A 24259-nucleotide genomic window follows, 5' to 3' on the forward strand; every position below is an offset into this window, starting at 1 on the left:
AAATACCACAAATCCATCCATGAATGCAAATATTGAAAGGAAATAAGGACCCCTACCTCAAGAATGAAGCAAAGGAGCAAAGATTGAGAAGAATCCTTCAAATCCCGAAATTCCAATCGGTAGAACATAATAATCTTCAAGCTTCTTCACTTCTTGATGGGTGATCTTGACCCATCTTGATTAAAACTAAGGAAAATGGAAGGTATTGAAGATCAAGGACCTAGGGTTTTTCGGTCCTAAGACAGAGGAAAGAAGAGGGGAAAAGGAAAAGTGAGAAATGATCTAAAAAATCCCATTTTTAAGCTGCTGCCTCGCAAAACCCACTCGAGCGTCTATCTTCCCGCTCGAGCGTACCTGTTTCCAGCACAGATTTCAAAACTTTGAACATGTATAATTCTCCCATCCGGACTCCGTTTTAGGTCATTCTTGTGGTCAAATTGAAGCCCCGGAGATAAGCTTTCCAATGGTTCTAACCTCACATCCATATTCAAAGTGTGGAAAAATAAAAGGACAAATGAATGACGGATGATCGTAGAATAACTATCCGAATTATATTCTTTGGTCCAATCTTACTTTACCATCATACCACCACCTCAATCAATACCCAAAAATAAGGTAAGAACATTCCAAATACATTAATAAGAATGTCAAAAATGAGCCCACGTGCCTCAGAAGTTCAAACTTAACCAGGCGACCCGCTCGAGTGCCCAACCTTGTGCTCGAGCTCGAAGACCAATAAATCCGTCCGCTTGAGCGACCATTACTACGCTCGAGCGGAAAATCACCACTCCTAGAATTTCAGTCCGCCTGCAAAATTACTAAAAACCCCAAAAGTCCGCTCGAGCGCCAACTCCCCCGCTCGAGCGGAAGGAAAAATTTCAGATCGTTACAGTAAAGGTCGTCAATTCCAATAGATATAATTGATTTAAACCACATTGACCCCATATTAAATAAGGATGACTTCCTCTACGCATTTTGGGGTCATTACATCTAATCTCGAGAAAACATGCTGCGTGCCAACCAGGTCTTCGCCGAGGTCCCACACCTCTTGGCCGAGGTATGGTCCCGATGACCATATTCAGGGAAATGAAGTCTGGAAATTCTGGGTTTCTTTTTGAAGAACATGAATGCTAAAATCATAACTTCTTTATTCAAAATCTGAGATTTCATGATATGAATTCAAAAGCATGGACCTGGGTACCCGTACTTGAAAATCTTCTTGAAAACAAACACAAAACATGGAACTTGTTATAAACTTTCGAATCAAAACATGATTTTATTTCAAGAACACAAGAACATCATTTTCTCTTTCTAAAACAAGCTTTAAATTAATGCATGGCTTATGAATCATGCTAGATCATGCAATATGATCGGATCAACATAAGGAATAACAAGAGTAGATCAAAGATCTAACCTCAAAACACGAATCTAACGGTTCAAGGTGTGAAGATTAAGCTTGGAATCTAGCTCTCTCTCTCTAAGAACTCCTCTTCCTCTCTTCCTAGAGCTTTTCTCTCTCTCTTCTAGGACAAAGATATGACAAAATGATATGTTTCTCACTCTGCTGGCTGACTTAACCCTCTGCTGGGACACGTGGCAACAACTGGTTGGTTCTCCTAAAAAAGGTGGCTGACTGACAAAACAAGTGCATGACAGAGTGTATACAACAAGCAAAGTGACAAGGGCACTCTAACAAGGTAAGGACCTCGGGTCAAGACATAGGCTTCGGCAAATAAGGTCTCAATGATCTCGGCTAGGAAGGATAACACTTGGCCCAGCTGTGCCACACCTCAGCCTAGACGTGCCACACCTCGGTCTAGGTCATTCCAGTCTCGAAACAAGATTGCTAGGTGTAAGGATCAAAGATGTTGGATGCCTAGATGACAACATCTCGGCCTAGATGATGACATCTCGGCCAAGATGCCAGGGTGAAGGTGGAGGTCAACCAAAGTGGTTCCAAGATGGTCCTAGGTGTAAGAGGTTCAAAGGTGTGACCTAGGCTTAAAATGACCTCGGCTTAACACACACTGAGCAAGAAACAAAGCATGAAAGAAACATTTAGATAAAACAAATCAAGGTCTGCAGATGCAAGTTTTAGCAAGACAAAGATCATGCAAATGTATGCAAGCATGACTAAGACAAGGTGAGGGTAGTTACATATTCAATGGAAATAATTCCACTAGAGAGTAATTGTCTCACGGTATTATGTCGACGACGTATGTCTCATGACTTACCGTTATACATATGACTCTGTATTCTACCAATTGCTAATTGACTATCACAATGTATGCATATAGCAGGCACTGGTTTTGGCCATATTGGAATATCTTCAAGAAAATGGCGAAGCCATACTACCTCTTCCCTAGCTTTGTCTAAAGCTATGAATTCTCATTCCATAGTAGACCTAGCAATGCAAGTCTGTTTAGAAGATTTCCTTGATACAGCCGCCCCACCAAGAGTAAAGAAATACCCACTAGTGGATTTTGACTCTCTAGTATCCGATATCCAGTTTGCATCACAGTAACCTTCAAATACTATTGGATATCTAGTATAATTCAACCTAATGTTTCGAGTAAATAAGAGATATCTTAGAACCCTTATAATTGCTTCCAAGTGTTCTACTCCCGGATTACTCATATATTTACTTAATTTACTTACTGCATAAGTTATATCTGGGCAAGTGCAGTTCATTAAGTACATTAAGCTTCCAATAATTTGGGCATACTCTAATTGAGAAATACTTTCCTGTACATTCTTAGAAAGAAACAAATTAACATCCACAGGTGTTCTAGCAAGATGATCATCATCTTTGCTAAATTTGTTAAGTATTTTCTCAATGTAATGAGATTGTGACAAAGCATAACCTTCTGATGTCTTGGTAATTTTCATACCAAGAATTACATCAGCAATGCCTATGTCTTTCATGTCAAAATGTTTATTCAACATTTTCTTGGTAGTTTTAATCATATCATTATTACTACCTATGATGAGCATATCATCTACATAAAGACATACAATAACATAATCTACATTTGTGTTTTTAATATAAACACATTTGTCACTCATTAATTTTAAATCCATTTGACATCATTGCCTTGTCAAATTTCTAATGCCATTGCTTTGGCACTTGTTTTAAACCATATAATGATTTAACCAATTTACACACTTTCTTTTCTTTTCCTAGAATAGAAAAACCTTCTGGTTGTTCCATGTAAATTTCTTCATTTAACTCACCATTTAAGAAAGCGATTTTCACATCCATTTGATGAATTTCTAGATTGTACAAAGACTCAATAGCAATTAGCATTCTAATGGATGTTATTCTAGTAACTGGTGAGTATGTGTCAAAGTAATCAAGACTTTCTTTTTGCCTAAATCCTTTGACCACAAGTCTTACCTTGTTTTTGTCAATTGATTTATCCGCTTTCATTTTTCTTTTGGAAATCCACTTGTACCCAAGATGTTTACAACCTGGTGGTAAGTCCACTAATTCCCAAGTGTGATTTTGCATGATGGATTCAACTTCACTGTTGATAGCTTCTTTCCATAAAGGAGCCTCAGGACTAGACATAGCTTCTTTAAACATTAAAGGCTCATTCTCTAACAAAAAAGTTAGAAAATCTGGACCAAAAGATTTTGAGGTTTTGGCAAGTTTGCTACGCCTAGGTTCCTCTTCCTCAATTTGATCTAGCTCTCGTTCTTGATCATTACTAGTAATAGCATCAAAAGATCTTTTCTTACAACTAGTCTCTTGTCCAATCTTATTCGAAAACACATGTTCAAAGAAAGATGCATTCCGAGATTCAATAATAGTATTTACACGCATTTTGAAATGTTCTGATTTATGAATCAAAAACCGATATGCACTACTATTCTTGGCATAACCAATGAAAATGCAATCAATGGTTTTAGGACCTATCTTAGTCTTTTTAGGACTAGGAATAGCCATTTTAGCCAAACACCCCCACACTTTTAACTATTTGTAGGATGGTTACTCTCTCATGCCACATTTCATAAGGTGTTTGATTCACTTTCTTTTGGGGTACTTTATTAAGTATATAATTAGAAGAAAGTATTACTTCCCCCCACAAGTTCTGAGGTAATCCAGAACTTATTAACATGACATTCATCATTTCTTTTAAAGTCCTATTTTTTCTTTCCACAATTCCATTTTGTTGAGGTGAGTAAGGAGCGGTGGTTTGATGAATTATTCCATGTTCTTTACAAAATTCACCAAAAGGTGATTCATATTCACCACCTCTATCACTTCTAAGTTTCTTAATTTTCTTACCAAGTTGATTTTCAACTTCATTCTTATATTGAATGAAAGTTTCCAAAACTTCATCCTTGGTTCGAATTAAATAAACATAACTATATCTAATATAGTCATCTATAAAAGTGATAAAATACTTTTTCCTACCTCTAATTTGAATTGATTTAAAATCACAAATGTCACTATGAATTAATTCAAGTGGTTTCGTACTTCTTTTAATTGAATGAAAATGAGTTTTTGATAATTTTGTGTCAACGCAAATTTCACATTTATAATTTGAATCAATGTCAAATTTAGGTAAACATTCCATATTAATTAATCTACGCAAAGATCCATAATTAACATGTCCAAGTCTACCATGCCATAAATTTGAAGACTCAAGCAAGTAAGAAGAAGATGTATTTTTATTAATAACTGAGGGCACAACAGTCATTACATTCATCTTGAAAAGGCCATCAGACATGTAACATTTTCCTACATACATCTCATTCTTAGTAAGTACAAATTTATCACTCTCAAACACTAGCCTAAACCCATTCTTACTTAACAAAGATCGGGAAACAAGATTCTTGCGAATGTCCAGCACATGTAGCACATTGTTGAGAGTAAGTTTCTTTCCAGATGTCATCTTATGTACAATCTTTCCTTGTCCTTCAACTTTGGAAGTTGAGGAGTTACCCATAAAAAGTTGTTTACCATTGTCTACTGTAGAATAAGATGTGAACATCTTTTTGTCGGCACAAATGTGGCGAGTAGCACCAGTGTCCACCCACCATTCTTTAGGATTTCCGACAAGGTTAGCCTCAAAAACAACTGCAGAAAGATTGATGTCATCAACACCATTAGAAATATTGTCCACTTCGATCATATGGGCTTGAGCAGGCTTCTTGCATGTTCTTCTTTTGCTTTTGTTTTTGCCTTTGCTACGGCAATCTTTGGCCTGATGTCCCTTTTTGTCACAGATGTAACACTTGCCATTAAACTTGTACTTTTTAATTTCTCCTCCTTTAGAGCCTTGTGATGAACTTTCTCCAGAAAACTTTCGTTTCTTTGCTTTTGGAGCATGTTCCACCACATTTGCCTTAGACTCCATAGGATGCTTACCAGCCCGCTTTTTAGAATTGCGGTTGTCCTTCGCAATCCTCAAGCGCACAATTAATTCTTCTAAAGACATTTCTTCGCGCTTGTGTTTGAGGTAGTTCTTGAAATCCTTCCAGCCTTGTGGTAATTTCTCAATTAAGGCTGCAACTTGAAAGGATTCACTGAGAGACATGCCTTCTGCGTGAATATCATACAGAATGAGTTGGAGATCTTGAACTTGGCTGATCACAGTCTTAGAATCAACCATCACAAAGTCCAGGAATTTGCCAATCAAAAATTTCTTTGAGCTGGCATTTTCCGTTTAGTACTTTTTCTCCAAAGACTCCCAAAGTTCCTTTGTTGTCTTGATAGGACTGTAGACGTTGTATAATGTGTTGTCAAGTCCGTTTAAGATGTAATTTCAACAAAGAAAATCAGCATGTTTCCAGGCATCGACCGCAACAACCACTTGCCGGTCAGTTTCATCCTCTTTCAAAATAGGAGCATCCTCACAGAAAAAACGAGCCAGGTTCAGAGTTGTAAGATAGAACAACATTTTCTGTTGCCATCTTTTAAAATTTGTTCCTGAGAACTTCTCTGGCTTCTCACTGTGATTTACCGGTACTGTCACAACAGGATAAGGGGTTGGCACAATTGCAGCCACCACACTAGTACTTGTTTGGGCATTAGTTTCAATAGCCATGAATTCTAAATTATAAAACAAAATTATAATTAGAATTTATACTACACAGAAAATTAATCCAAATTCACAGAATTAAATTCTATAAAAATAAAAGAAACAAGAATGTGACTTTTACTTTTCAATTAATTTGGAAATAAAATAAAATTTTATTAAACCAAATTAATTCCACACAGAAAATTAAATTTTTGTAACACTTCAATAATTAAAAAAATATTTTTAATTAACAAACACTCATAAATTATTTAAGAAAACCAAAATTAATTTCTGACAAACTTCACAAATAAATATTCTGAATTGTTAATGATACCAGTATATTACTACTAGTTGTCAAAGAAAATAGACAGTATATTACTACTATCTGTCAAACGGTATATTACTGCTATTTGTTTTCCAACCAAAATATTATTTTATAAAATCACAAAAAATAATTTCCGTAAGAAGAAGAAAGAAGAAAGGAAATAAACGAAAAATTCTGTAAACAGAATAACTCGAATCTGTCTTAAGATTGTTGAAACAATTTTCTATGTAAAAAATAAATTGAAACAAAATCAAATAAATAAAATAAATAACATACAGAATTTATTTTATCGAACCAAATGAAAAATAAAAGATCAAGTCGAATGTGTGACACTCTATCCTTAAGACAGATTCGCCCCGCTACAGTGCTTACGGTTATGTGGCGTTTATCTCCCAGGATACAATGATCTTCACAAATTGTAATAGCACTCCAAACAATTTGTTCGGCAAACCAAACATGTGTTCTATACTCTCTTTATTTTTTTCCTAAAAATTATATGAAGAATAATGAAACTAAAGAGCAAAATTGGACAACAAAATAAATTTTCCAGACTGTTTTCTATGCTTCAACATTGCTGGAAATGACTAGTATATATAGGCAAAAAACAGACCCAAAAAAGTATGAATTTGAACTTGAACATGTGCAAAACTTTTGAAAAGATTCAGATTTGAAACTGAACATATATGGTAACTGTATAGTTATATAACTATTCAGAAACTGCTGAAACTGCCGGGCAATTTTGAATTTGAATCGGTCCGAAAATGAATTTGTCCAGTTGCAACAGATCTGAAACTGTTTTGAACAGATATGCAAACTGTTTGGTAGGTTTTTCACACTGTTAAAACAGTTTGAAATTGTTAGGAATATTTTGGACTGAAGGAAATTTTATGTCATTAAAAAATTAATATAAGAATCAACCCGACCCACACTTGCGCCCGGCACGGCTCGGTTGGCGGCAGCGGCACGCGGGCGTGGTGGTTTGGGCTAAAGTTCACTTTGTCTATAACTCCTCCCTTCTACAAACTTGGGGTGCCCCTTGGGGCCCAACCCAAGGTTGTACACCCAGAGCTTATATACTCACAAAAACTCTCTTCAAGTTTCAATGTAGGACAACACATATAAGGAAACCCACATTTAATTCTTGAATTTCTCCATTCTACGAACCCAAAAATGATGTGGTTTTGACGAACCGTCTTTACCGTGTGACTTGCCATGCGGCAAGGAACACGTCACCTCTTCGAACCTACCCCAAAAGATGTTTGGGGCCCACTCAATTTTGGGCTCAAAGATGGTCCAAAATAAGCATATATAAAACCTATTTTCTAACACACTAGCGTTTCGCCATCGCCAGATGGTCACACCGGCCGAGATTGGCCATTATATCTATGGATCTTGTTGTACTTGTTCAGGAACATCTTGCTCATAAATAGGGAGAACATGGTTTACTTGCACTACTTGGCAGCAATGACTGACATCGATCACATTGGCAAGTATGACTAGGGAAGGGCAACCCTCGCCACTTTGTATGGCTTCGCAAGCTCAATCTTGCAGAATCAAGGGATGACATTAGGTGGGCACTAGCGCTTGTGGGAGGTACATTTCTTCTTTCTCTAATAGTTGCCTATCTGTTTTACATATCTATTTTTCCTTTAGATCTATCTATTCCCCCTTTAGATCTATCTATTTCCCCATATCCAGGCCCGGCCCTGAGGGTAGGCCAAAGAGGCTTGCGCCTTGGGCCCCTAGATTTGGACTGAAAATAGGGCCCCAAAATATGATTTTGTGTTTTAGATATAAAAAAAAAAAAATCCAAATACTATAAGTCCAATTGTATATGGGGCCTAAAAAAAAGAAAATATATCATGATAGATTAGAGGTCCAACTGACATGGGCCCAAAAACAAGAAACAGATTATAATTTATAATATCCACCCTGAGGCTAAGAACGTGGGTCACTGAAAGAAAAGAAACATGGAAAGAAAAGCCTCTCTCTCTCTCTCTCTCTCTCTCGCATTGGACTGATGAAACCTTCAATCCTCTCCTCTCCTCCATATTTGACGGGCGCTGAGCATTAACAATTTTGGGCATCAAAACCGTGAGTCTCTCTCTCTATATATATATTTCACATTTAAATGAAGGAAGTTTTTTCCCTAATTTTCTCCTAATTTTCCTCCTAATTTCTTGCCCTATATAATTTGTTCTTTAAATTAGAAAATTACCTAATTTATGTGCTTTAGTGGAAGTCTATAATTTTTGTTATGCTCTAATTCTGAAAGTATATTATTTGCAGAGATCAGTGATTGTGAATTTGTGTGGATTTGTGATTATATAGAGTAGTCAAGCCTCCAAGGAAGTATATTTCTGGATGTGAAAAAAGGAAAAAGAAGCAAAAATTAGAAAATTTTATTTAATCTCAATCGGGAGTGCTTGATAAATTTTTTGGTAGCAAGAAACAAATAGAAAGTTCATGTTTGGTTGATGAAGATTTGGTAATTGAGGAACTTAATCAATGTAATGAGAATGACAATGAAGATTTGGGTGTTGAAGAGCCTATTGAATGTTTGAATGAGAATGAAAATGAAGATTTGGCTACAAACAAATAAAAAAGTTGTTGTAACTTATCGTTTTATCCATCAACTTCTTTTTTTTTTCAATGTAAGAAAGGCCTCATTTCCGAAGGTCGTCTTGGGCCCCCTAAATCTCAGGGCCGGCCCTGCCGTATCTATTCTACTTGTTTGTTGCTTGATCTGTATATATGTTTGACCATTTGCTTATCTCATTTGTCTATTTGTCTATCTCACCTACCCATTCATCTGTTTATGTTTATATGATTCTATTTGCATATAAGTCTAGATGTTCAACTTTGAGTATTTTTGGGAGCTTGCTTCCAAGGTAAAGGGCGTCTCTTCAGATATCTTCCTGCGCGCCACTTGATATAGGCAAAAGCACCGTGGTCATCCTCTTCTCTTTTTGACCTTCGACCAGTATCGGCAGTATTTCGATATGGTCATTACTGATCATGTAGGTCTCTTTTCTGTAGTTGCTTCTCCCTCTTTGCTATTTTCCACTTCTGTTTTAACCATCTGTTCTCTCTTCAGATCAACTGGAGGCCTTGGGCTGAGGTGCCAGTGGCAGATTTCAACTAGTATCTTAGAGTCTGGGCTCTTAGCGGGCAACGGGTTCTGTTGGAGAGGCCATACTACTGGGTCTGCTATTTGGGCTGAGCGGGTTTGTCGCCAATCTCTGGGACTTGTAGAGTCGCTTGTACCTACTCTTATAACCTCATAGCTAATATTAATGTGAGTGAGTTTTCCAGATTTGTTTCATTTCATTCTTGTATTGTAGGAATCTTAATTTGTCAATATTATGTTGCTCTCTATTTTATGAAATCAATTTAATATTACAAACTTCAATTTTATTAAATGACCTCCTTATTAAAAAGTTCATTTGCAATGTGGTTGCTGCATGACCTTTTTTTTGTTTTTCTCGTTTGTTTCTTGCATTCGTACAATTCTAGCTATGTGGAGCAGTCCCTGATAAAACTTGTTAAGTTTTGTTTGATCCAAGATTTGATCTTCTGTAGGACTAGACTTCTTTGAGCCAATCTTTTGCAGTCACCAAAAGACATTGAAACTATTAACGCTAGACTTGATTGCCTGGTCATTGTTGAATATGGTTTTTTAAACTACCTACCAGATTTCTACAAAAAAAAATTGACTCTAGATTTATGCTCTGAATTATTATTATTATTATTATTTTGATTGGCAAAAGAGATCTATATTGATGAAAAGAAGATTACATCAATAAAAAGGAGCTTGGAGTTAGTTGGTGAGAAACCAACAACGCAAAAACAACACCACAAAACAGAACAGAAAACACAGAGGCAGACAGATCAGCCGAAGCTTCGTCAATAACCCCTCAAGCACCTCGCACAAATAGCCTAACCTGGTGCAGGTTAGAAGCAAAATCATGATTAGCATGTGAAATCCAAAAAATTATTAGGGTCCATTTCGTGGATTTTGAATTTGTCTCTGTCCATGTAACCTCTATGGGAGGAACACTCCTAAGACACATCAAAAAGGAATTTCTATCCACCTGAACTGAGCTTCATGTTACATGGCGGTGCATTAATTCTGTTTTAAAGATACAATTATTGTAAAAATATATGTATTATTGATTGATATTGTTATGTTATATATTACAAATGTTGAGGTGTTTATTATATAGGAGAGAAGAAGGTAGTAGGTGAAGGAGTGAAGTGGAGGTGGTAGGTGGAGTGTGTGGTAGTGGAGGTGGTAGGTGGAGATAAATTTTAACAGCCCCCCGCAAACTCAAGGAGGATAGAAACTAACCAACTTAAGTTTGGAGAGAGGAACAAAACAAGAAAATACATAAAAAGAAAAAAAAAAATAGGAGACACTGTATGGTCGTGTCAGACCGTTGGTGAAGACACTGAAAGGTGGTGTCATAACGTGGTAGAGGACACTGGATGGTGGTGTCATAACGGTGTAGAGGACACTGGATGGGGGTGTCATAACGGTGTAGAGGACACTGTATGGTGGTGTCATAACGTTGTAGAGGACACTGTATGCTAACCGGAATCAATGTCGGGACAGTTTATAGGGTCATGTCGGACCGTTGGAAAGGCTAACCGGAATCAATGTCGGGACAGTTTATGGGGTCATGTCGGACCGTTGGTGAAGGCTAACCGGAATCAATGTCGGAACAGTTTATGGGGTCATGTCGGACCGTTGTAAAAGTCGCACCCTCAAAAGGTGTGCCCAATCTGTCAAAAGGCGTGCATCAAAAGGCGTGCCCAATTCATCAAAAGGTGTGCCGGACATGATGGCGAGGCACGTGGGCGCCTTGGCTTGCGTGCCCGTTTGTCTGCTGGTGGCAAGAGGCGTGCGATGCGCGTGGCTGCCTTGGCTATTTAACCAAGGTTGATGCTGAGGCTGAGGCAGAGAAAAGCTACGAAAAACCTCTGAAAAAACTTCGTTGTGCTGAGAGAGAGAGTCTGTAACACTCTGTTGCGAGAGATATTCTGTAACACTCTGTTGCCCAGAAAATGGCCTCGTCCTCGTCTTCCCATGGACTGCTCACCCTCTTTCCCGACCTGAACGAGTCAACAAGAGAGAGAACTGGTGCGATGGCACTGGAACCTCAACCAAGCGCCCCGGAGTTTGCTCCGTTGAACTTTCCGATGCGGTCTGTGGAGCAAAGAATGGCAGTGCAGTCGGATGTGGAGGCCAATCAGTATACTTTGAAGGCATGTGTGGAAAGCATGACGGCGATCACAAACTTATCGAACCGGCTGCAGAGTAGGACAAATGAGGTGCAGCATTTAAACGCCCAACTGGCTCTGCTCCAACGCATGTATAAGGATGCGCGAGCAGAGATAAGTGTGCTGAAGGCGGAAAATAAGGAGCTGAAGCGGAAGGCCACCGTGATGTTCCGATTTGGAGGTCCTCCATATGCGGCAGCGGAGGAGCAGGGAGTAGTGATCGTGCCCAGTGGAGTGGGAAACACGGAGGCAACACCGTCAAGGGCCGTCCAGGACGGAGGCAAGAAGAAGAGACCTGCAGCAGAGTAGAGAAGAAAAATCCCACTGTTCCGATTTTTTTTTTTTTTTTTTTTTTTTTTTTGTAAAATTGTGATCGGGGTTGATCCCTGAGATGAATAAAATATGGTTGGTTGTGCAAATTTGTAAATTGGTTGCAATTGTTTTTTTTTTTTTTTTTTTAATAATATATTTGAAATAATAATAATAATAATAATAATAATAATATGTTTAAAAAGTGGGGCGGTGAAAAATTTGATAATGATGTTGGGTGTGAATAAAATATTTGATGTGTTTATGGAGGTGGAGTACCCACGTGAAATATCTTGAGGCATGTGGGGTGATTATTAGAGAGAGAGAAACATTGGAGGCAGAGAGGAGAGCTTCAAATCCGTGGGAAATATTGTTCTTCTCAAAACTAACTGTTGCAATTGCACACTCTGCCAAAGCCATAGACAGAAGCAAATCATGAATATAAGGCTTAGCATCTGGATGCTGGAGTGTTGATGATTATTAGAGAGAGAGAAACATTGGAGGCAGAGAGGAGAGCTTCAAATCCGTGGGAAATATTGTTCTTCTCAAAACTAACTGTTGCAATTGCACACTCTGCCAAAGCCATAGACAGAAGCAAATCATGAATATAAGGCTTAGCATCTGGATGCTGGAGTGTTGATTGGCCAATATCTAGCACAAGTTTCTCCTCTCCAACCTCTTGAAGAAGGCAAAGAGCACCAGGCAACCAAGCCCAAGGGATACGAAGAGGAGTTTTAGGTGGGACCTTCTCCCTTATATTACCAGCATATTTCGGTTCAAAAAGAAGCTTATCCCTCACATCCAATAGAAGATTCTGGCGAGAAACAACAGCATCCGCGGTGTACCCTTCTTCAATCTCGGCATTTTTCAGATCCATCACTGACTTGACAATCTCATCCTTCTCTACTTGATATCGAACACCAACAATCTGGTAGCAAGTGACAGGAATATCCAGGGTCCGTGTCTGGGTATCGCTATTGTTACTACTACTACTAGTGTGATTGTGGTTGTTGTTGGTGGTGGTGAAGGCGGCGCGGCGCAACGCCGAGCTATCTGCGAGGGCGGCGCAGCTGAGCGCGGAGGCGCAGGCAGAGCAGGCTCGGCTGCGGCGCTGCAGGAGCGGCTTTAGCAAGCCATAATGAGCGGCGGCGACGGAAAGGAGTAGGCCGGCGAGTAGAGAACCAACGCCGGAAAGTCTAACGGCGGTGACAGCAAGGCGGCGACGGAGAGGAGTAGGCCGGCGAGTAGAGAACCAACGCCGGAAAGTCTAACGGCGGTGACAGCAAGGCAAGTAGCGCGGTGGCGCCGATCGGCAAGGTAAGGAAGAAGGCCAACACCTCCCAAAACAGATGTTAATCAGGTCTGTTTGAGATTTGATTATGTAACAGGTTAGGGTCCGGCGGGTGGTGAAGGCAAGGTTGCCGCCCGCCGGAAGGTGAAGCTCACCAAGAGCTAACCTATTGCTTTGATACCATGTAAAAATATATGTATTAATGATTGATATTGTTATGTTATATATTACAAATGTTGAGGTGTTTATTATATAGGAGAGAAGAAGGTAGTAGGTGAAGGAGTGAAGTGGAGGTGGTAGGTGGAGTGTGTGGTAGTGGAGGTGGTAGGTGGAGATAAATTCTAACAATTATGCTAGTCCAATTATAAATTGAGATCAAGATGCATGAGTATACCTATTTTAAAATTGAATTTCAGGATGAATTGATGAGCAATGAGCAACTATCCGACCATAATCTTAGTAAAAGTACTTTTTTGGTATGTATAGTCTCATCCAATATCATAGGTATTATTAATCCCGTCTGTAATCTCAGGGTATTACCAATCCTCATATCCCATCAAAATCATTTCCAGGAGTTGAACACGCCCTTGGAAGCCTAAAACTTTGTGAGCAGACAAATTCTCAATGACTAAAGCCGACCCTTATCTTTTTTTTTCTTCTCCCATTTCCATGCAGATTGCTTGTGAACAAGCGTGCATCATGCATTCCCCATTGATACATTAATACAACTAGCACTTTGGGGCTTGCTATCAGACTACAATGTTTTTGTTGCTGTGTTCCTTGCTCTTTTTTTGTTCTTCATTTTTAAGATGCAACTTTAATATTGCACCTATTCCTTTTCTTATCCTTATAATTTCTTATTCTCTGTGTCATTGAAATTAATTTCTACAGTTAGGATTTGGACTCTTGCACATTTTGAAGAGATTGCTGCCCATCTCTGTCTATCTTCTTCAGGTATGGGTTTTCGTATCTGGTAGATTATTAAGCTAAATCTCTTACATTGATATAGATCCTAAAAGTTCACCCCGATCGATTTGATTTGTTTTCTCCTCTTATGACGACTGATCCATTGCACTGTAATTTGTTTCCACAGAAAGAATGTGGAGTTTTAAGTGGTCATGACGTATTTCCAAGGCGTGTTGCATTCATTATTGTACAATTTTCAAACAATCATGGCCAAAGAAACATGATGGATGATTAATGCTATTCATTAATAATGTTTTATTCATTATTATCCATTTAGGAATGATTTTTGTTCTCAATTAATGGGGTGATGCTCTAATGATTAATGTGCAACTGGTTTTTTCAATTAGGTAGTTCTTGATTATGATGATATCAAGAAGATTGCTAATTTTAGGGCTGGAATAGCAGAACTTACCACTGAGACTGTGAAGTTGAGGTATTTTAAATATTTTTTATAGGCAATAATCTCATAAACTGTTCTATTCATGACTTTCCCATCCTTCAGTACACGACGCGCCAGAAATCTCAAGCTCTCTGAAAATCTTTGAACTACGATGCCCTCTGGTGACATTTCCTAACTGTTTCTTGAATTTGGTCTCCACTAGTGCTAGTTGAATATCAAGAAAAAGGAAATACATAAAAGTGATTTTCATGTATGGAATATAAAAAAAATATAGACCATTAGATTTAGATAGGATGAATAATAGTCATTGGATGACTAGATAGCAAAACTAAGTAAAAAAAAATAATAATTTAAGGTGGCTTTCCAAAAAGTAGAGTAGTTTTAGTTAATTTTGAAAAAAAGAAAAAAATGATGTTAAATTACCATTTGCTACAAACATACTTATTATTTATTATTCACTCACTTACTATTTGTTATGAATAAGCTTACTATTTAAAATATTGCCTGCTAAACATGTCCTCCTCATTTATTGAAAGTTGTGTCTTCTTTTGCATTTTAAATTAATTTTAAATACATAAAACTAATGGCACACCATATTTAACTATTTTCCCTCCAAATTTTTGTCCTGTTATGATTTGTAAAAAGTAAAATATGATAGGTAAATATTAATTTATTAAAATTTGTTACCATGTACTAATTTTTTAAAATAGTCATTATCGTGAAAATTTAATTTTTGATATAATATTAAAAATAAATAAATAAAGAAAAAAAATTATAAACGAAATGTTTTTAAATGGTAAGTTATTATTTATAAACTCTATATAATTTTGTTAAAATAAATTTTAAATCCATTTTTTTTATTAATTGTTTTATAAATTTCACAATTGTGAGTCAAATCTGGTAGGGTAGTAAATGGAATATCATTGAGTAGTAAGTTATGTTTGATTAAATAGTGAATCAAATTTAATGAAGTAGTAAGTGGATATTTTAATTTCCTTATATAAATAAATCGTGACAATAATTACCAATTATTATGACAATACTTATGACTCAAGAAAGTAATACTTACCATTCATAAAACACAATATTTACCAGTCATTGGACTCTATTTACGACTCAATAGTAAGTGGGGTTCCATTGACTAAGTAAGGTTTAATTGAGTAGTATGTTAAATTTGATATAATAGTAGGTTAAGTCAAATTGAATAGTAAGTAGTGCAATACTAAGAGGCGAGAGATGAGGCAACAAGGAAAAGGAGGGTGGATACCGGTTGTTAGAGATACGGGCGGATCAAGACCATGAAGGTCGGAAGGGAGTGCAGGTGTTTTCAATGTGTTCGTGGATAACTTACCAGCATCTCTGAACCCAAAAGGCCTGTACAATCTATTTACAAAGTTTGGAGTGGTAATTGATGTCTTTATACCTCAAAAAAGGCACAGGATGACTAACACAAAGCTTGGATTTGTGAGGTTTGGTTGTTCTGTGGCAGCTAATATAGCTGTCTAGAAAGCAAATGGGTTATGGGTGGACGATCGATCCTTACAGGTAAAACATGCAGAGTTTGGGAAGGACAAGGTTAGGGGTGAAGCTGAAAAGATGCCATTACGTAACCAAGTACGGGGATCAGTAGTCTATGCTGATAAAGGGGGAGACATTCCAATTGGGTGTAGTGGCCTTAGAGATAGAAGATCATATGTAGACGCGGTGGCAAGCAAAAGGGGTGTAGGAGGAGGGAGTATCTTGGTGAAGGCAAAAGAGGTAGGGAACGGTTGGTTGTTGGAGAGTATAATAATCAGATTGAAGGTACAATATGCTAATATTAGTCTGAAAAGAGAGATAGTAGCGATAGGAGTGGAGGATGTAATGGTAAGAGATAGTGGGGGAAGGGATATTGTTATAACATTCAACTCAAAGAAGGAGAGGGCAATAAAATTACTAGCTATTAAGGAGCTGATTGTAGATTGGTGTGAAGAAATTACTGAAGGAAAACCAGGGCAGGTTTTGGAGCAGGAAAGAAGTGTATGGCTGAGTTGCTATGGCATCCCATTGCACTTGTGGAATAGTTCCAACATAAGAAAGATAGGTGAGGTGTAGGGGCAAGTGTTATGTCTTGAAGGTGATATGAGTCAACCACTGACATTTGTGTGTGCAAAGGTAAAGATTTCTACCAAAAGCATGGAATCTATAAATTCTGCTGTAAATCTGGAATGCGGGGGGAGGGTGTTTCCAGTGAGAGTATGTGAAGAGCAGGTGATCAAGTTGAAATCAGGAAAATGTTCTTGCAGATGTCATAAGGTTCAATATGTGGTGGAGATCGGCAGTTCAAATGTCATGGAAGATCATAGTGTGGGGCGGAATACCAGGATTGTTGAAGATGAAGATGCTGATGTGGAGGATGATTCAACAGATGATATGGAGGATGGGTGTGATGTGGCCCAGGTGGGTAGGCCAAGTGGTGAAAAATGGAGTGAGGAGGTGGACAACTTGGAATGCCAGAGGAGTGTAGAGGAATATATAGCTGGTAGAAGTGATGGGGATAACGTAGTGGCTGCTGAGGTCTGTAGCACAATGATGGATGTGCGAAAGCAGAGGAACGGCTATTTGGAGGAGACGGTAGTTAGTCAGAGTAAGGATGATCTGGTCAGTATGCAAGGTTTTGTTAGAAGTTTAGACAGACCTAGTATAGAAGGGCCTAGGGTAAATATTGAAGTTATGTTGGGCCAGTATAATACACCAAATCAGGGGGTTGGGCTTTGTTTACCACGGTTTGGGCTGGGGCAGGAAGGAAATTCTAGTAGTAACAAGGTAAAAGAAGTAGGGCCTGTTGGGAGGCTATCAAGTTTATCAAAAGCCTATGAGAAGGAACCCAATTGCAGTCTAAGAAGGAATAAAAAAGGGAAACAGAGGATCAAATGTATTAAGAAATACAATCCGAATTTGCTACGAAGAAGGTCAGCTGATCTAATGAGAAGATACGGGAGCAGAGGTGCGGCAACAAGCTTGGCACGGCCCAAGGCAGCAGATTGGCGAGCAGCAGTGGCGGCATCGTCCTTAACTGCATCTATAGAGAGTGGTGCGGATAAAGGGAGGATCGTCCTTAATGAGCCTGAAGCAACACTGAAATTGGGGGAACTCCTTGGGGTGAAGCTGAATGGGAAGAGGGCTGAAGTGTTGGAGAAAATAGTGAACCTTGAACTGAAGGATATGGACCAAATTGTCGGGGGGGTGAGAGTTGGGGAGTAGGGTATACCAGCTGGGGGGTATTTAGGTGAAATAGTGATGTTCTTATGAAGATGTTATCATGGAATATTAGGGAGATGGGGAGGAAGGAGAAGAGAAGCAAAATTAAGAAGATTGTGATGGAAAGAAAAGTAGATATTGCCCTGTTTCAAGAGACAAAGAAATCAGAGTTAACTGAGGAAGAAGTCAGATCAGTGTGGGCTAGGGGAAAAATGGAGTATATGGGGGTGGAAGCTGAAGGCTCTGAAGGGGGTTTATTGTGTATTTGGGATCCTGACATATTCCAAATTAAGGATTGTTGCAACAATAGAAGGTTTATATTATTATCAGGTACTCTCCTTAACCAATTTCATTGTGTTATTCTTAACATCTATGCTCCTAATGATGTGGGATCTAGAGGGAATATGTGGAATTGTTTGTTGAAGCTGAAGGAGGAATTTCTTAATCCATGGTGTTTAGGAGGGGATTTTAATGAGATTAGGCAGATTGGGGAAAGAAAAGGGTGTTCGAGGAGAGATAGAGGTATGAAAGAATTTAATGAGTTTATTGACAAGTGTGAGGTATCTGAATTACCATTACTTGGGAGGAGGTTCACTTGGTGTAATTCTAGTACTGGTGAGAAGTGGAGCAAAATAGATAGAATTCTTGTAGACCCAAAGTGGCTTGAGGTATTTAATTTTAAGCTGTGGGGTCATCCTAGACTGGTCTCTGATCACTGTCCGCTTCTATTGATGGAGGATAAAAGAGATTGGGGTCCAAAACCCTTCAGGGTATTAAATGCTTGCTTTTTACACAAAGATTTTCAAAGGTTCTGGGAGTTGAGTTGGAAAGAGCCCAGTGTAGTAGGCTGGGCTGGTTTTATACTGTTTCAAAAATTGAAGAGATTGAAAGGTGGCCTTAGAAGTTGGAATGTGGAGGTCTTTGGTAATGTACAAAATAAACTGAAGGCAGCAGAGGGTGAACTTCACAGTTTTGATATCTTGGCTGAAGTTAGGGAACTTGATGGTGCTGAAAAAGTTAGGAGAAGTGTAGTCAGAGCTGAGATGTGGAGGTTGAGTAGGATGGTTGAATGGTTATGGTTACAAAAGTCAAGACTTACTTGGGCAATGAAAGGGGACAAGAATACAAGATACTTCCATGTAGTTGCAAAATGCAGAATAGTTAGAAATGAAATAAATTCTATATTAGATGGGGAGGTAGTGGTGGAAGATCCGGGTCAAGTGAAGAGCAAGGTGTTTGAAATTTTAAAAACCAGTACACAGAGCATTGGTCATCAAGACCTGTGTTGGGGGGTTGTTTCCCATCAGTGGAAGGCAGGGGGAGGTCTGGATGGTTAGAATCAGATTTTTTAGTAGCAGAAATTAAATCAGTAGTGATGGATTGTGATGGAAATAAGGCACCAGGACCGGATGGGTTTAATTTGATGTGTTATCAGAAGTTCTGGAAAGTCATGAAGGGTGATGTGGTTAAGTTTGTGAAAGAATTTCAAATCAATGGAAAGTTGGTAAAGGGTATAAATAGTTCATTCATAACCCTTATACCTAAGAAGGAGAATCCAATAGGGCTATTGGATTATAGACCTATAAGTTTGCTGAGCTCTATATATAAGATCTTAGCAAAATTGTTGGCTAATAGACGGAAATCTGTAATGCCTCATATCATAAGTGAATCCCAGTCTGCATTTCTGAGTGGGAGAAATATTCTAGATGGGGCGTTAATAGCAAATGAAGTTGTTGACGGATGGAAGAAAGCCAAAAAGAAGGGGTTACTTATTCAGTTAGACTTGAGAAGGCATATGATTCTATTAATTGGGGTTTTCTATTTTCAATGTTATCTATTAAAGGGTAAGTATATTATTTAAACACTTGTTGAAATTTGTAGCAATTTACAAGTAGGTTTTCCCGAGATCACTTTTTGACACTTGTTAAAACTTGAAAAGAAACTTGCAAAGTTTACATTCAGAAGTATATGTTTCACACTTGTTAGAATTTATGAAAAGTTTACAGGTCAGTTTCTTGCCAAAGTAAATGTTTTATAGTTATACCCGAGGTATGTAACCCCGAGAAGATTACACAAAGGAAGCAACATGAAGAAACATGCAAAAAATTTTCTAAGTACAAGACTATGCAGAAGCAGTCAACAGAACATCACAAAGATAAAAACATCCATAGAAAGAACAGTTGCAGTAACATATTGAAAAAGCCACGTCGTCCATAAGACGGAGTTTTGCATTGTCCAGAAATTAAAAGAGTACAAAGCGCAAAATACAGAAAAAGCAGGAAAAAGTACAAAAGACAATTTTCTCAAGATTCTTCAGTGTTAGCCGCTGCAGGGACTGGGACCTCGGACGATTCTGGTGGAACCTCGTTGGCCACTTTTTCCTCTTGTATCTCGACATCAATCTCTGCTAATGATTCCTCAACACTTCTTTCTATCAAGAGAAGATTGGACGATAGCTGCCCAGTGGCAGTTTCCTTGGTTGCCTCCTCAGCCTCATCGCCCTCCTCATCTAAGGTTAAGTCCATAACTTGCTCTGCAGGAGGATGGGACTTGGCTTCGACGGCATCCTTGGGTTTTCTCACCAAGGCTTCTTCATTGACCTCTTTATCTTCATCCTCGGCATCAGCCTCAGATTCTGATTCGCCTTCAGGTGGAGGTAGAGAAAACGGCAAGGGGATGGCATCAGCATTCCGAAGGGGCGAGTCAACAGGGAGATCAAGCTTCTTTATCAGGGACATCCAACCTAGGGAAAATCCCCTGTTGCATGCCTGCCTGACTTGAAGCTTATAATCTTCTGCGACGTCGGCCATACCTTGGGCGTAGGCCTTTTCATCGGCCTCTTTGACTTCGGCCTCTTTGGTGGCCAGAGCTTGCTGGAGTTCTTTCTCCGCTTGGGCCTTCTGAGCCTCGGTCTCTCTTTTCTCGGCCTCAGCAACTTTTTTAACGGCCTCAGCAGATTCGGCCTTCTCAAGAGCTAAAGTTTGAGCTTTAGTTGCAGCCTCGGCTTGATCCTCCAGTTTTTTCATTTTTGCTTCAAGGGACTTTATCTCTCTCTTCATAGAAGATGCCTCCCTCTTCATATCAGCCAATCTTTGACGATTTTCAAAGGATTGCATCGAAAATGAATGGGCGTGTTGAATGGCCTGAAGAAAAAAAACAGAAATATTAGAAAATATTTTCAGTAAGAAACAAGAAGGAAGAATCACAAGTACAGATAGAAATACTTACTTGAACAGAATGTTGGAGCATGAGAGCATAATTCTCATACTCACTAAGCCCCGCATTGCGCTTCAGATCGTTTGGGAGGAGGAGAGCAGTACTAAGGGCGACACCAACGTTGATGTCGTCGGCACTTTCACTGGCCATGATGGGCCTATCCTCCAGAGTTAGTTGAGGAGCCCAGGGGACGTCGGGCTTCTTTGACGCCGAGGTCGTCGCAGACGACGACCTTGGCCTCTTCGATTGTGTAGACCCTGAGGGTTGGCCCTCAGCAGACCTCTTGGTGGAAGTGGAAGCTGATTTTTTGCTTTCTGCTAGTTTAGAAATAGGCAGAGCATCTTCAGCCTCGGCATTTGTAGCCTTGGCCTTGGGCTGAGCCTTTTTAACTCTCTTCGGCTTTGGTGGGGGCATTGATTGCGTTGGTACGGCGTCGACGTCGGTTGGAAGGTCGGCGAGGAGATCTTGAACGACAGGCCTCGAACGAACCATCTCGGCAGTTTTTACAAGTCTACGTCGACGTTTGCGTTCTGGGATCGGTATTAAGTAGGGGGCCAAAGTTGATGGAAGACCGGCAAGGTCAGATGTAGACTCTTGGTCTGTACGTGATGTTGAAGCGGTTAAAGTTATAGCTGTGGGTGGAGAAAGGCTCTTCTTCCTTTTTCTTGGGACGTCGGGTAAAGTGGACTTATATGTAGGGATGAAGTTTAGTAACAGTGGGGCTTTTCGTTTATGGATTGGAAGGTTAAGGAGTTTTTTCAGATCTGTTCCTGGGAAGAAGGATTGGCGAAAATTCTTCGGTGGCTGATGAAGATCTGCAGAACAAAGAAACAGACGTCAGAAACAGAAAGTATTAAGGACTTAAATAAAAACAACTAAGTGTTGACTCAGGGCTCTTACTCTTGCCCTCTGTAACTGTTCGAGGCAAAGGGTAGAGGTGGACATCTTCGTCAGGGCCAAATTCCCAATTTCCAGAAGCAATGAGAAAATCATCTCCAGCCCACTTGTTGGAGTCTGGGAGGTCGGCTACAATTTTGTATTGAGTAGATCTCGGCTTAAGGTAATAAACGAAACCCCTATCCTTCAAGTCAAGAGGGCACATGGTATAGCAGTATTGAAGGTCGGCCAGGGTAATTCTAAGGTTCTCTTGCCTAGCTAAAGCTATAATACCGTTAATCACCCTATAGGAATTGATAGTAAGTTGCATGGGGTTCAGCTTATAGAAATGGAGAACTTGACGAAAAAGGGGATCAAGTGGAAGCCGAAGTCCACATTCGGTAAAAGCAACTACAGGAAAAGGCATTGTATGGTCTGTGGGCACGATGGTATCATTATCCCCAGTTAGTTTGAGATGAACATCGACTGGGATAGAGAATTCTTGCCTAAAGTATTCTAGTTTTGTTGGGGTATTTACCCTATGCCTCCACATACCCATTATGTCGGCTTAAGCTAAATGTGTTTCAGAAGATGGGCGTTTTTCAGTTTTTCCTAAAGATTAAAGGTTCTACAGACAAATCCCAAATCTATGAGCTACGAAGATAAGGATCGAAGGCACAGATCTGGGACAGATACGAAAAACAGAAAACAAAGACGAAGTTTCAGATTCAAGAACAGAGGTATAGCTCTTAGAAACAATAGAGATACAGAAGTAAAAAAAAAATCAAGAACAGTGGCAAGAAGAATGGTGAAAAAGGTATAGAAGTTCAAGATGTAGCCACAATTCAAGGTACAAATAAATCCAAGGCTTCGAACAAGATCAGTAATGGCAACAGGCAGACAAAAGCACATAAAGAGAAATTAACATTGAAGGGAATGAATCTTACCGGAACAAATGAAGCCGGAGCAATGTTCGCCGAAATCAGAAATTGGTTGCAACAGCGAAGAAGGCTTCGCAAGAGTGAGGGATTAAGAGCAGTTCCAGAAGAGAGATCGAAGCAATGGCAGATTCCAAGAAGAAAGAGCTTTCAGAGAGAGAAAGAGCAAGAAGACAGAATGAAAAAGTGAAGGAAAAATAGAGGCAAAGGAAAAGTTTTGTCAAAAACGTGAAACGGCGGCAAAAATAGGGCAATTATTACGCCTAGAGCAACGCACGCGTCAGAACGGCGCAGACGAACGACAGACAGCTTTCAGGCACGTCACCGACACGCTTCAATAAAGACAAAACACGTGAAAGGAACGGTTAGATATGCATGACAGCTCATGCGCGTGGGAGAGTACGATTGAAGCCTTGTTCTCCGAAGAGAACACATCGGCTGAAAGTGGATAATCTTGGCTAAATCAGTTTTTGAGCCATTACTCAGAAAAGAAGTGACGAAATATCGGAATAGGTTCCATCACCTCAGAATGCCGAGGTAATAGAACCTAGGGGGCAGTTGTGGGGATGTATTTTTTGAATACCGACACGTGGCATGGTGACGCCGACGTGTCATCCGAGGTGCCACGTGTCCTGGTAGTTAAGCCGAGATAATCTCGGAGAAGCCAAGGTTATCTCCGAAGATATCGGAATCCGAGATAAGGGACAAGAGTCCTAAGACGAGGAGGGGACTTAACCAAGATAAGGATAAGGCTCTTAGGGAGTTTATCTTTATCTATTAAAGAGTCCGAAGTAAACAAAGAATTGGAATTCTTAGAAGTCATACTTCTAATAGGACTTGGATTGAGTATATTATAAAAGAGAGGCACCCCCATGGGTCTAAGGTATGCAATTTATGTTTTGAGTATTACGTTTAATACTTGATTTATCTTTGAGAGATATACTGACTTGATCGTCGGAGTGCCCCCGGGTGGAAGAACCACCGCCGGAGCCTTTTCTTTCTGTTACAGGTTGCTGAAGCCATCTATTCTGCCTGTGCTCTTCAGTTGATCACTAAACGGGCAGTGTGGTCAGATTTTCACTCACACAACATCATTTTTCAATTCATGCAACTAACAAAATACTACTGAGAAATTAGCTAAATTTTATTTAAATTAATAAATTTTGAAGAAAATTCAATATAATTATGTCAAATTTTATGGTACTTAATATATTTTTTAAATCTTAAAAAAGATTAGTCTAATTTTTTATATAAATAATTTAATGTGAAACATTGTATAAAGATCATACCATTGAAAAATTATTTATTGATCCAGGAGCGTCACGTGGCTATATCCTTTGTCAATCACAAGCCATCATATCTTTATTATTCCTCAATTACCTAATA

The 24259-nt window shown here is 39.1% G+C and overlaps 1 protein-coding gene and 1 long non-coding RNA gene across 2 annotated transcripts; both read left to right on the top strand.

Annotated features, from left to right (window-relative positions):
* The first annotated feature begins 13648 nt into the window (after nt 1–13648).
* LOC145822705 (uncharacterized) lies at nt 13649–15138 on the top strand. The gene is made up of 3 exons (XR_014364370.1): nt 13649–13713; nt 14129–14191; nt 14551–15138. It is a non-coding gene; the product is annotated as an uncharacterized LOC145822705 (long non-coding RNA).
* A 2782-nt stretch (nt 15139–17920) lies between these two features.
* On the top strand, nt 17921–19180 carry LOC145821731 (uncharacterized). Its single transcript, XM_082918290.1, has one exon. The coding sequence runs from the start codon at nt 17921–17923 to the stop codon at nt 19178–19180; it is 1260 nt and encodes a 419-aa protein (XP_082774416.1).
* The last annotated feature ends 5079 nt before the right edge of the window (nt 19181–24259 follow it).

The sequence above is a fragment of the Camellia sinensis genome, chromosome 3 (genome assembly GCF_055761805.1).
Source record: "Camellia sinensis isolate YWXY chromosome 3, ASM5576180v1, whole genome shotgun sequence".
Lineage (NCBI taxonomy): Eukaryota > Viridiplantae > Streptophyta > Magnoliopsida > Ericales > Theaceae > Camellia > Camellia sinensis.